This window comes from Podarcis pityusensis (assembly GCF_964106645.2).
Source record: "Podarcis pityusensis genome assembly, chromosome: 1".
Classification (NCBI taxonomy): domain Eukaryota; kingdom Metazoa; phylum Chordata; class Lepidosauria; order Squamata; family Lacertidae; genus Podarcis; species Podarcis pityusensis.
In genome coordinates, this window is record NC_138028.1 from 139,494,045 (window position 1) to 139,508,304 (window position 14,260).

The window sequence follows — 14,260 nt, forward strand, 5'->3', positions numbered from 1 at the left end:
TATCAAAGGCTCAGACATGGGTGGGGGACTTTTAAAATAATAATAACAACAACAACAACAACAACAACAACAACAACAACAACAACAATAACACAACCCAAATTACAGCAACATGGGGACCTGAGGTCTGACAATGCACCCACGCCCTTTACTTTAGTTCTTTGCTTTCATCCTTTGGTGGTGCTTCAGGAACAACTTTCCCAACCTTTTACTTCTCTTGCACCTGTTTTATGGCACCTACCACCTGATCAGTGGGGCCAGCATCCATCTTTGGCTTGATTTTGCCTTGGTTGTAGGGGCCAGCTACACTTAAGAGCTTCACCTTCTCATTCAGGTAGCCCAGATAGTAGCCACAGATGACTTAAAGTAATAGGATTTAACTTAGTCATGACTTATTCCTTTGATTCAGTCTGACTTGGTCATAGCTAACTTTAGGAGGCAAAATTTCTACTGGTGTTCAGTAATCTGCATGCTGAAAGTAGGCTCTGAAAGCGTCTTCTTGGTTTTGAAAATTGTGTTCCCATGGAGTAACCATATTGCCTTATGACTGCCGCATTTAAGCAGCAGCCATTGCAGATAATGTGCTTTCAGAGTTGTGGATCAATGGCTCTCAAACTCCAATGGAACTGAGAACACTTGTGATAAAAGAGTATGCATTTTCCCATTTTCCACATTGCTAGCTAAGATGAATTTTTTTCCTGAGAGACTTCAGAGATATCATTGCAGTGATGAATAATCCTCATGCATATCTCAATCCTTATGTTAGGATCTGATGGTCATGCATAGGGGCAAATAGATAAGACTCACATGTTCCAATATCATTTTCAAGACCATTTTATGTTTAAACTTTTGTGGGGCCTTCCTTTCCCCCTCTCTCCCACAACCCCCTTTTGTACTCTTTTTGAAGGTTGTCAGACCTATGATGACCACCTGGCTTCCAACCAAGAAGGAAGCAAATCCAAGAACGTGGTGAACTTGGGTGCAATAAGACAAGGCATGAAGCGTTTTCAGTTTCTCTTAAACTGCTGTGAGCCAGGAACAATCCCTGATGCCTCTATCCTGGCAGCTGCCCTCGATCTTGTAAGTAACTGCATGATGTTTCTTGAACACTCTTCACAACCAATAATTCAATAATGCATAAGCTGCGATGTGAAGTGGGAAGAGATTTTTAAAAACACACAAGGAAAGTATGCAATAAATGCTAAGTACAAACAAGGAAATTTTCATGTATCTGTGAATATATACCTGGATAGGATATTTGATTTACTAGATTTGTGCTGCACCTAAAGAAACAGCTCTTTTAATATTCAGATTTCTTTAAGGGTCCACATTTCACAACTATTACTAAGCCTCTATAAATGTCTTATAAACAGAAGACTGGTATATATGGCTCCAACTACTTTAACTCCACAGAGATGTTCAGCTGATGCTATAAATAATTGAAGCAAGCCATAGCTGTGAGTCTCAAGTAATTCACTGTGGGGGGCAGAAGGGTAGGGGAGTCTTCAAAGCTTTCTGGTATATGACTTATTCATCGAATGGTGATTTGTGGATCCAAGGCCTAGATGATCCAAGCCCAGCATAGATGATGATTTTTCAATCTTGCAGTTGCTTCAGCTACTTTGTTCTTCTTGCTTTCCTTGCATCTCATTCACCCTCTGTGCCTTTGGTTGGTTTTACTGCGATTGTGATTCAAAGCACTGCTTTGGTATTTAAAATCCCTTGTATTGCATGGCATGTATTTCTGCACATGCACACACGTTTACAATTCACTAGTATTATCATGTCAGTTCAGCTGGGCAGCTTTCTACATGCATCAGTTATTAGACAGCAGCTAGATTCAGGGCTTATCCACACTTACCTTTTGCTCTGCACTTTGTAGGCAAAGGTCTGGGCGTTTTTTATTTATATTTTTGCCTGGCGCTTCTTTGCTCACTTCAACCAGTATTATTTCTCAGCATACAATATTTTAAAAAATCAATTAAAACATTTAAAGTGGGGGGCTCTGTTCCTGGAATCCTTTTTTTAGTCTTTGCAGAGCCTCATTTCTAAGGGCCTACATACCATCACAACTTCAAAGCTACATATCTTCTTCCATATATAAAGTGGGGAGTGAGGCGAGAGGGGCTGCAGAATCAGTAAAATGACTTTCATCCACCCAAATAGCCTCCCTGCCCCAGAGCCCAAGCACTATTTGTTTGGACCAGATACAAACAGGTCACATACCACTCCCGCTCCCCTTGCCAACTGAAAGGTCTTAGAATCATAGAATCATAGAATCGTAGAGTTGGAAGAGACCACAAGGGCCATCGAGTCCAACCCCCTGCCAAGCAGGAAACACCATCAGAGCACTCCTGACATATGGTTGTCAAGCCTCTACTTAAAGACCTCCAAAGAAGGAGACTCCACCACACTCCTTGGCAGCAAATTCCACTGTCGAACAGCTCTTACTGTCAGGAAGTTCTTCCTAATGTTTAGGTGGAATCTTCTTTCTTGTAGTTTGGATCCATTGCTCCGTGTCTTGTCTGTTTTGAAAATTGTTTGATAGCTTCTTAAGGTCTCTTTGTTTAAGCTCCATAGGTATTATTGTGGCTTGGTTTACAGCCAGTATATCGCATGCATACACAAATGACAACTAGCATTTATGCACCCATTCCCATTCCCATTTTGTCTGGAGCCTGGCTCCTGCCTTTTTAGGAAACTTGTGAACTGTACAGGCTCCCACTATCCCGTCTATCCGATGGATTCTGTGTCATGTGGTTTTTCTTGCCCGGGGATAGACAATACCAGCAAGGGACTAAGGGATGATGAGATTTGTAGTTCTCAAGTAAGCATGTTGCATGGGTAGGCAAACATCCCTGTTTCTCAAATTGCAAGTATTAAGAGTTTCAAATTACAAGCACCCTCTCTGAGCCTGGGTGAGTGGCAGGTAACTGTTCAGCACACTGCTTCTTCTCCGGCAATTGCTGCAAATCGCACATGGGCACCCCAAAAAGATACAGGGAAATAAGTTTGTATAGACACCTTCAAGCACATTCTTCAAATTCAACCTCAGTTTTCATCTTATGGGCTGCTTCCCTCTCCCTAACCTCTAGGGCTGAGTAAACTGCTGTCCCTCCTTCCCACAGTGCTTAGGCCTGCCCTGCACCTAGACTCATAGAATGGTAGAGTTGGAAGGGTCCACAAGGGTCATCTAGTCCAACCCCTTGCAGTGCAGAAATATTTTGCCCAATGTGGCGCTCGAATCCATGATCCTGAGAAAAAGAGTCTCATGCTCTACTGGATGACCTGTGTCCAAAGTGTTTAACTGGGAGTTCAGTTTTGCCTTTGTTTTATCTTGCCATATTTAAAAGCAGCGAAAGAACTGTAATGGAGGAAGTGGGGAGGCCATTTTGTAAGCAGAATTTCAAAGAAAGTGCCCATCTTGTTAGAACTTTGTGGCGATGTTTTGCTTTCTGTTGTTGACCGTGAGTGGAGTGGTAACCTGTGGTTCTTTTCAGCTATGCATCTCCTGGCTGATTCATTTCTCCTCATTTGTGGTGTGTTTCTCTGTGGTGTGAATCCATCCTTACCCATTCTGTCACACATCTTCATCTTTCTCTCGCTGCTTCTTCAGATTGCTCTGGGTGTAAGGTAAGCTATTGCAGGGTATTTTCATAATACCTTGACATTCAGCATGCTAATTTTCTCTGAGGACAATGCTAATAACACTTGCTTTACGTGTAAGGATGGGTCAACAGGAATTTGCATCACAAGTCCTTTTGACTGAGAGACCTCTTTAGGCATAAGATTCTGCAGGAATTAATTATGCAATCAAGAACTAAGGGCCTTGTTGCCAGGCAATGAACTCCTTTTGAGCAGACCAGGGACAAACCATAGCTTACAGTTTGAAGCATGTTTAACTTGGCATGCTTAGAACTGCACATACCTATTTCTTTAGGAAAATGAACCATGGGAATTCTGATCAGGGGCATGACATGGGAGTAGATGCTCCCTGCATTATGTCACCCCAAAACACCCCTCAAATGTGCTATTTGCACATGAAGGTGCTGGACCAGTTCCAAGCACATTTATTAAAACACTTTGTCCAGTGGCTTGGAAAACCTGATTTAGAACTCGGGGAACCCATGGCCATCCATATGTTGTTGGACTTCTCCTCCCATCAGCCCAAGCTTGCATGACCATGCTCAAGGATGATGGGTTTTGTAGTCCAACAACATTTGGAAGACCACAGGTTCCCTCATCCCTCATGCTCTACAGTAGTTTTTCTCAGTTTTGAACTCAAGGTTGTCTTCTAAATGTACTCTTCTGTTCCATGCCCCTCTCTCCCACTAAGCAACAGCAAACTGCTTGGCACATGAACACTCAGAATCTGACCAGGCGAGCCTAATGGCTCTCTGCAGTCTTATTGTTGCTGTTGCTATTTACTTAGTAAATTTGTATTCTATCCTTCATCCGTAGGTCTCAGGCCGTTTCACAGCATCAAAATACAATATGTATATATAATGAATAGAACAAAGTAGAATATGGACTTGCTTCAGGACCTGTTTGCATTTGAGGCTGGTTTGGTGGGAATGTCTCCTAAGGCACCTTTTGCCATGAAGGAATGCCCTGCCCTGGAATATTCATTTGGCTTCCACTATAGCATTCAGACTTTCCATTCCCAGCTGAAAACGTTTTTGTCCGGACAGGCATTTGGTCTGTTAGATACTTAAAATTTGTTCTCTTGCCCTCCTCCACCCCCTGCTCTTGTTCTCTCTTATTATTTGATTGGTGTTATATGCTGGTTTTTGTTTTTCATTTTTATTAACATTTCTTATGTCTTACTGAATTCTGTTGGGTTGTTTTTTGTGGGTTGTTGTTTTGCATTTTGCATTGGATCACATTGTGAATTGCCTTGAGTGTCTCATAGAATCATAGAATCATAGAGTTGGAAGAGACCACAAGGGCCATCGAGTCCAACCCCCTGCCAAGCAGGAAACACCATCAGAGCACTCCTGACATATGGTTGTCAAGCCTCTGCTTAAAGACCTCCAAAGAAGGAGACTCCACCACACTCCTTGGCAGCAAATTCCACTGTCGAACAGCTCTTACTGTCAGGAAGTTCTTCCTAATGTTTAGGTGGAATCTTCTTTCTTGTAGTTTGGATCCATTGCTCCGTGTCCGCTTCTCTGGAGCAGCAGAAAACAACCTTTCTCCCTCCTCTATGTGACATCCTTTTATATATTTGAACATGGCTATCATATCACCCCTTAACCTCCTCTTCTCCAGGCTAAACATGCCCAGCTCCCTTAGCCGTTCCTCGTAAGGCATCGTTTCCAGGCCTTTGACCATTTTGGTTGCCCTCCTCTGGACACGTTCCAGTTTGTCAGTGTCCTTCTTGAACTGTGGTGCCCAGAACTGGACACAGTACTCCAGGTGAGGTCTGACCAGAGCAGAATACAGTGGCACTATTACTTCCCTTGATCTAGATGCTATACTCCTATTGATGCAGCCCAGAATTGCATTGACTTTTTTAGCTGCCGCGTCACATTGTTGGCTCATGTCAAGTTTGTGGTCAACCAAGACGTCTCATATTGGGACAGTAAGACAGGATAATTTCAAAGAAAGAATATATTCATTTTTACCCACAGCTTCAAGGTAAGGTTCTGTGGGCCGGGGAAGTAACCCTACATAGGTGCTAGAAGACAACCAGAACCCTATTCATGTGCTACTCACATGTGTATGAATCTGGAGTGAGTGGGGCTGCACTTTTAGCCCCGCCCTTGATGTTGAGTGGTTTTCCTCTAACTGCGTGACAGGCATGGTTGTCTGTAGAGAGACCCCCCAGCATGCAAGTTCTTGTCTGCATTGGAGGAAGAAGATGTAACCCCAGAGTCATCAGAATCAACACAGAAACATTTTAATAGAACCAGGCTCCCTCCCAGATACACACACACACGTTTTATAATCAGACCAACAAGTGTGTGTTTAAAAAACACACAAGAAGATCTTGCCGCACCTTAAGAACTAATAAATACACCGTGACATAATCTCTTCTGGGCCATAGCTGTTTCATCAAATATGGATTTGCAGCAGAATCAAGGGCTGATGGAGCCAATATCTGTGGAATGGTCTCTCTAACTTTTTAATTAATGGACTTTGGGGGTGTATCATATTAAGAAATTAAATATGTAGCCTTTGCAAGTGAGAGGTTCAGCTGGAGAGGTTGTGGAGAGGTTATTATTACTCGTGTTGTGGATTTGCCACAAACCATAGGGCAGTAGTCAAGTAAGTTTCAAGTAGAACCACTGAACTTAATGGGTATGACTATGTTAGTAACATTAATTTCACTGGGTCTACTCTGAGTAAAACTTAGTTTAGTACAACCCATAGATCTTATTGCAAAGTGTCCTGTCATATTTGAAGAACGCAATCCAGCAGTTAGCACAAAACTGAATTAAAATGTGCATCACAAGAAGAGATAAGAGGAATGATAAACAAGGTAAGTATTATTTCAAAATGTACTTGCGATTGTGACACCAGTAACTATGGTTTGCTGTAAATCAGGAAGTTGCTAATTGAATTGAGACGGGGAACATCAAAAGAAGGGGGGAATGTGAGCACATGGCTTGTTCTTATACTGCCAAACCAAGGTGAACTGGCCTAATGTTTTATGAGCTAGGAACTGCTCCAGTCTGAATTGCTTACTATATTGGATCCAAATGTCTGCAGCATTCAGGTCAACCTAGATGAAAAAGTCTTTGCACCTTTTATTCCTGGAGGCTCTAGACCAGGAATTTTCAGTCTGATGCCTTTGGGTGCCATGACACCCATCAAGGCTTCCAGTGGTAGCCCTAGGCAGGTATCATGGACTATGACTTTCATCGTTGTTGTGAAGCAGGACCTGGAGGAATTTTACCCTTATGCTTTTCATATAATCAGTTATCCATACAATCAGTTATCAGTTATCAATATATTCATATAACCAGATATTTCTACAGTGATTTTATAATCCATGTTTGAATCGTGAAAGCTTCTGCTTAGCCTAATAGCAAATTGCTTAGATCTGAGAAATCCGAAATGAACTTTGTCCCAGTATCTCCTTGTTCTCTCCCTATCTCACTGAACAAGAAAGGGGGAAGCGATAAATCTGATGTGCTGGCACATTTCCCCCCTTGTCCAGACAAGGTCTGAGCAGTGAAACAGGAAACTGCAGAATGTCCCTTATAGCAGATGGTCCGTAGGAGCTCAACAGCCGAAGTTCCTCTTTACCCTAAGTTTCTATTCCTTGCTATAAATCTGGGGGAAAGGTCGGACTGGTGTTCAAACTAAAAAGCAGAAGTTGGGAGAGAAATCTTTGTACGGTCAGGAGCAAGGCTTGTATGCGCTCATTAGCTTATTTTGCTGCTGTTCGCAATTGTATCCTATTATGTCATGATCTGTGATGTATGCACTCAGGTATAAAAGCCCCTGGGCGATAGGGCTCGGGGCCCAGTCTTTTGGAAAAGATTCCACTGGGTCAATTATTGCTCAGCAATAAACCTCACTTTCATTTTCTCCAATTCTTGCATCTGTCAATTCTTGGACTACCGTATCTGAATTGGTCACTGGTACCTTTTAAAATCCTTGCAACAGTTGTATAAGTGTGTAGCCCTTCTAGAAAGTAAGTTATGGGGCAAAATGTGCAGGTACCTTCTAAGTGATTTCTGGGCAATGAGAGTGATGTATATTTTTCCTACTCCTGAGGAATGCTACCTGTTTTTATTAAAAGCGAAAGCATCTCTCTCTGTGTGTGTGATCTCCACAATAAGGACCAGCAGCAAATAGCTGGTTTCCCATAGTAAGCATAAGGTTGTCAGGGATGGTTGTCTCTCTTATATTGTGTTATGCCATGCTTCCCATTGCAGCCACTTTGCGTTGTGGCACACGCCTTCTATTGCAGCCATAGGAACCAACTCCTAGGGGCCGAGGTCCCTTCACCCCACCAATAAAGTATTTGAGGGGGCTGCATCTCAAAAGTTGATGGACATTGCCATTCAAATGGTGTGTGTGCACCACATCATGTGATTGATTATGTGGGGTAGTGCTTCCTATCCCCATCCCCAATATCCCCAATATTTTATTCACATTGACACACCTGGTGGCAACCATTTTGAGACTGGCACCCCCAGCACTCTCAGATTTAAAATACCCACTGGTCAAAAAAGAGTGTTGACTACCTGCTCTAGAATCATGGAAACGGCACTGCCTGAAGATCAGGGGCATGCCATTTAAAGGTTTTTAGTAGGAATATAAAGAAGCAGTCTTGTCTTCAGACATTTCATTGGGAATATCAGCAACCTGGCTGTGGGTGTTGCAATTCAATTCAGTGGATACTTGCTCCTAAGAAAGCAAAATCAGTATATTTAATAATAGCACTTAACAATTTTTCTCTAAATAATTTTTCTCTAAATAAATGAAGAGAAACTGTAACTATGGCATTGCTTGTTTGGTTGAAGCCATCACCAAATTGATATTATAGGCTACTTCTACCCTTGTCATCTAATGAATTGGCATGACCACATGAGCGATCTATCATATTTGACTCAATAAACTACCTTGTAGCTGAATTATGAAATCTAAATCCTGTCAGTTTGAGTATATAAATTGGTACCACATTTTTTTAGAAATGTTTGGGTTTTTAAAAACTGTTAATGACATTTTCACAACACATTCTAGGAGGCACCAGTGGTTGCAAGAGCAGCACTTTTCCTGGAATGTGCTCGCTTCGTTCACCGCTGCAACCGTGGCAACTGGCCAGAGTGGATGAAGGGACACCATGTGAACATCACTAAAAAGGGTCTTTCCCGTGGGCGCTCCCCAATAGTGGGGAACAAACGTAACCAGAAGTTACAGTGGAATGCAGCCAAGCTCTTCTATCAATGGGGAGATGTAAGTTCAACCTTTCTCTCTCTCTCTCTCTCTCTCTCTCTCTCTCTCTCTCTCTCGTAATCAACATTATTCAGAAACATTTGTGTTTAGTTCTGAACATTCCATATTGCTTTCTAGACCAGTCTGGAAACAGGAAACAGGTACATGCTAGAAACCTGGAAGTCAGAGTAGCCACCTTCAGAAGTTATCCTCCACCAGCCTGCGTCACATGAGCAGAGCAGTACAGTACCATGTGCAATGCCTTCTGGTGCATGTGACCTGGATGGCTGCCACTTTGCCTTTCAAAGGTCTTTCTCAGTGGTGTTTTATGAGATGCTTTGGGAGAAGGCAAGTAAGCGAGAGAGCCAACCAGCCCAGCCCAACAAGTGTCACTGGTTTCAGCTGGTGAGGATGGTAATGGTGAGCTGAGAGCTGTCATTGGGAATGACTGGGTGGGGGACCTGTCACCACTCCTTTCTTCATCTACAGCCTGAGACAGTCTCCTGATTCTGCCTAATGATAGAAATGGCCAATGAAGGAAGGGGGGGAAAGCTGAGATAAGGATGCAGCGTGGGGAGAGAATATTCCTTCAGTTCAGTTACATGTACTTTTAAGTTTAAGTTGGGTGAGAAGGACTAAAGGGATTGCACAGTTGAACTCCATCTTCCTTATTAATTTCTTTTTAAAAAACACCTGCACATATAAAGCTTACCTGGAGAGGAGGATTCCAGCTTTTTCTTCTTGGTACAGTTGCATTTGACTTTATTCAGTTCTTTTCAATTTAGCTTCTCATTTTTCATTTCAGTTTCTCATTTTTCAGCTTGCTGTGTTTCTGCATCAGTTTGCAGTTTTTTAAAAGTCCTCATGAAAATTTGGATAAGACTTTGTTTTATGTGATATAATGATTACATAGAATATGATTTGAATTTGTTATATGATCCATTCTGGGATTTCTGTGTGCTGCAGAGGGAGGTAGAAATCTAATAAATAAAAAAGAGTTCCTGGTTTGACTGTTGCTTCTGCCTTAAGGCAAATCACTCTATGCTGGGCTTGTTCCTCAGTCTTCAATATGTGGTTAATGATGCTGATCTGCCTTATGGGACTCTCGTAAGGATTATCGAAAGATATGTTGAAGTACTTCGAGCATTTTAAAGGACTGTATAAATGTTAAGTTTTATGATAATAATCTATTCTATTTCTTTTCAAATTTTGAACCAGTTCAATATAAACAGAAACATGTTAAAAAATGGAAACTAATGGAGTTTGAACCCTTTGGATCATTTAAATTAGAGGCGTGCCCTGGCCACCAGATTTGGTTCAGACCAAATATTTTAGAGGCTATGTCTTTCCCTTTTGACAGAACTGAATGGAATTTGGAGTCATACCAGCTCTTCCAGAGTGGATAAAGCTTGCCAATTTATGGGCAAATCAGCCCGGGTGCTAGGCACTGTTTGAAGCTTAATTTTGTTTAAAAAGCAGGGGTGACCCCTGAATCTCCCTAAGTGTTTTGTGGGCAAATTGGTCTGAAAATTGCAGGCATGAGAGAGATGCCCCTGGGTAAGAAACCTGCCAAATTGTAGATAAGTAAGTAAAGGAGATTTGGAGCCAAACTTGATTTTAGTTTGAGAAGAACTAAAAGAGTTTTGCTTTCTGTGTAAAACATTTTCTTACTGCAAGCTTAAACTTTCAGGCATAACAGAGCTCCCCTCTCTGCCCTCTCACCTCTTGATATCTTCCTTAAGCTTAGAGAGGTATGCTCAGCTCTGAAAATCCCCTCCTTCCCACATTGTTTTCCTCAGGGTAGAGACTTGAGCAAAGCTGCTCCACCTCCCCTCAGCACCCTGGTGTTTTCCCTATGTGGTAAGCTTAGAGACATAGTTTTTCTTTTAGTACAGTATTTTTCGCACCATTGGACGCACATTTTCCCCTCCAAAAATGAAGGGGAAATGTGTGTGCGTCCTATGGGGCGAATGCAGGCTTTCGCTGAAGCCTGGAGAGCGAGAGGGGTCGGTGTGCACTGACCCCTCTCGCTCTCCAGGCTTCAGGAAGCTCTGCGCAACCCTCGGGAGACCGACTCCGAGGGTTGCGCAGAGCTGCCTGCAGTCCCGGGCTCAGCGCAGCTCTGGGCGGCCACCGGGAGCCGGGCGCGAAGTCCCGCCCCGCTCCGGATGGCGGCGCAGAGCTGCCTGCCGTCCCCGGCTCAGCGCAGCTCTGCGCGGCCACCGGGAGCCGGGCGCGAAGTCCCGCCCCGCTCCCGATGGCCGCGCAGAGCTGCCTGCAGTCCCAGGATCAGCGCACTTCTCCCCATCGCCAGCCCCACAAGCTCGGGGGACAGCGGGGAGGCAGAGCGCACCTTCCCGCTGTTCCCCGACCTAGTTCTTCCAGCCCCGCACCTGGGGGGGGGAATAAAAATATTTTTCTTTATTTCCCCCCCAAAAAACTAGGTGCGCCCTATGGGCCGGAGCGTCCTATGGAGCGCAAAATACGGTAGATGGTTGTCTGCAATGTTTTAATGCCAGGGTCACTGAGGCCCCTCTAAGTGCTTTACAGTTCTCTGTTTCAACTCATGCAGCCTCTTACAGATCCCCTCTTTACCTTGAACAAGCCGCAGAACAGTCCCACCTGATAAATTTGCAAACACCCCTAATCTCGGTCTTTAACTCTTTCAATCACACTGGCCATGTTCTTTATTTGAAACCTCCAGCTCTCTGGTGAAGCTTTGCTACCCTAAGTTACCTTTGTAACACTTCATTATTTTCCTTCTTTTGTTTCTCTTGGCAGGCAATTGGCATCCGTCTCAACGAACTCTGCCATAGTGAGAGTGAGAGCCCAGCCAATCTGCTGGGCCTCATTTATGATGAGGAGACCAAGCGAAGACTGAGAAAGGAGGATGAGGAAGAAGACTTTTTAGATGACAGTAAGGAGACTCCCTTTACTACAAGAACCCCCGCTTGTAAGAATCTCTGCTTTAGGAACACTTAATTCTTTTTTATTTTCCTCTTTCATTCCCTTTCCACCCAATTGTATTCCACACTTACCTCCCTTTCCCTCTCTATCTATCTGTGCCAAGATGTAACATGTCATGTAGTGGTAGCAGCAGCAAAAAGGAATTGGATCCACCGAACAAGGAGAATAAGACTTTAATTCAGTGCAGCTAGTCATGTTCAACAGATAGTGGGACTCATCTGCACCCAAATATTACTTCCAGCAGGTTCAGAGGGGTCTGGATGAGCGTTACAATGCAGATACAGGCATGCACCTGAACTCTTATTGGCTCTGTGTGGCATGGACCATATATCTGTGGTAGTTAGAGATGAAAGTCAAATTCGGTTCTCTTTGCATTTAAAGGTAAAGGTAAAGGACCCCTGACAGTTAAGTCCAGTCGCGAACAACTCTGGGGTTGCGGCGCTCATCTCACTTTACTGGCTGAGGGAGCCAGCGCACAGCTTCTGGGTCATGTGGCCAGCATGACTAAGCCGCTTCTGGCGAACCAGAGCAGCGCACGGAAACGCCGTTTACCTTCCCGCCGGAGCGGTACCTATTTATCTACTTGCACTTTTTGGCATGCTTTCAAACTGCTAGGTAGGCAGGAGCTGGGACCAAGCAAGGGGAGCTCACCCCATCGCAGGGATTCAAACTGCCAACCTTCTGATTGGCAAGCCCTTGGCTTTGGAGTTTAGACCACATTTAAAGGTGATTTTCCTTAATTTGTACTTTCCAAAAAAATATGTGAACACAGCCAACTTCCAAGATTCACACTTCTCTTAATTTCGCAATAAAAGCCAAGTAGTCGGTACAGAAATACGTATGCCAGGGTAAAGTGTGCATAAAAATGCATATAGCATAAAAAGTATTATATTAGGGGAAATTGCATAGAAATGTGTGTGTGCTTGGAGAAATTTGCACTAATGTGCTGGTGCAGTTTCATGTGGACTTTAGTGGGGGGAAATCCACAAACTGTGGTGGAAATAAGATGAACTTGTTACTGGAAAAGTGATTTACCCATCTCTGATGGTATTACACATTAGTTGCATGAAGAAGGTCTGATGTTCTGTTCTGGCATTGACATTTACAATAATTTCACATGACAATGCCTGGAAATACAATTTTTGTGCCTGAGAACTTGGAGAGCTGCTGCCAGTCAGAGTACATCAGGGATGGGGGACCAGCTTCCATCAGCCCCATCTTGCATGGCAATGGCCCGGGATGGTGGGAGATGCAGTTCAACAATATCTGGAGGATCTTAGATTCCCCACCCCTGGAGTGGACAGTAATGCTTTAGATAGACCAGTGACCTTACTCAACAGAAGGCAACTTTTTATGTCCAGCGCTGCTTCTGGATGTGGTTCTCCTTGAATTGAATTGACCAACCATGAATAAAATTGATTGAACTCTGTTAGCTTTTGGATGACTGTTTGCCAGGTTGTTTTGATGGTCCTCCTTTCAAAAACACTGGTCATGTTTTATGTATGTAGTCCATATATATAGTGAAAGTGGGCAAATAAGTATTTAATTAATTACATACAAAGCTCCTGACCCTGAAGGGAACCTGCTGAGATTTTTAGTCAGTTTCCTCTGTTGCGTCCAAAAGTGTACACCGACCAGATCATTACAGGTGCTCCCTTAGAAGCCACAACTGTGACAAACGTATGACAGATCTGCAGAAACTATTAGTTCTTAACTGAGACAATGTCATTTTAAAAACTATAAGTGGAACCTTAATGCTATAAATTATGTGGATGAGATAGCCTTCCTGATATAAGATAGTATTCATCTCCATTCCCTTAATATTTACACACCAGAACCAAAGCTAAATGGAAATTAGGTTAGTGTAAACTAGATATCAAATTTTCATGTGTTCATTGCATTAAAAACATGGAAAACAGGACATCGTATAATGCAGTGTTGCAATAGTACATATTCTTTATGAAGGCAGGAAGTTTTTAAAATCAAAATGAATATGCAGAACATGACAAGACCTCATGCCAATACAGAGTGCAGTTTACACTGATATTAGTACAATATCCTCTCCAAACATCATATTCGTGTGTGAGCTCGCGCTACTGTTTTCCAAAAAGCATGTAATCCATTAGAGCTTTTGTAAGTTTGTTGGCTTTGTTCTACAATTGCAATGTTCTAAGAACAGGGACGTGGGTGGCGCTGTGGGTTAAACCACAGAGACTAGAACTTGCCGATCAGAAGGTTGGCGGTTCAAATCCCCACGACGGGGTGAGCTCCCGTTGCTCGGTCCCTGCTCCTGCCCACCTAGCAGTTCAAAAGCACGTCAAAGTGCAAGTAGATAAATAGGTAGCGCTCCAGTGGGAAGGTAAATGGCGTTTCCGTGCGCTGCTCTGGTTCGCCAGAAGCG

The 14,260-nt window shown here is 43.3% G+C and overlaps 1 protein-coding gene across 11 annotated transcripts in view; it reads left to right on the forward strand.

Annotated features, from left to right (window-relative positions):
- Window positions 1-14,260, forward strand: part of UNC80 (unc-80 homolog, NALCN channel complex subunit) — a 176,971-nt gene that overhangs the window by 67,978 nt on the left and 94,733 nt on the right. For 7 of the 11 annotated variants that reach the window (XM_081014940.1, XM_081014945.1, XM_081014947.1 and 4 more), the window contains exons 22-24: window positions 908-1,080; window positions 8,701-8,913; window positions 11,674-11,845. In XM_081014940.1, the coding sequence (XP_080871066.1) occupies window positions 908-1,080; window positions 8,701-8,913; window positions 11,674-11,845 (558 nt within the window). The remainder of the gene's footprint in view (window positions 1-907; window positions 1,081-8,700; window positions 8,914-11,673; window positions 11,846-14,260) is intronic. The other 4 variants (XM_081014948.1, XM_081014942.1, XM_081014946.1 and 1 more) reach the window with 1 other exon arrangement.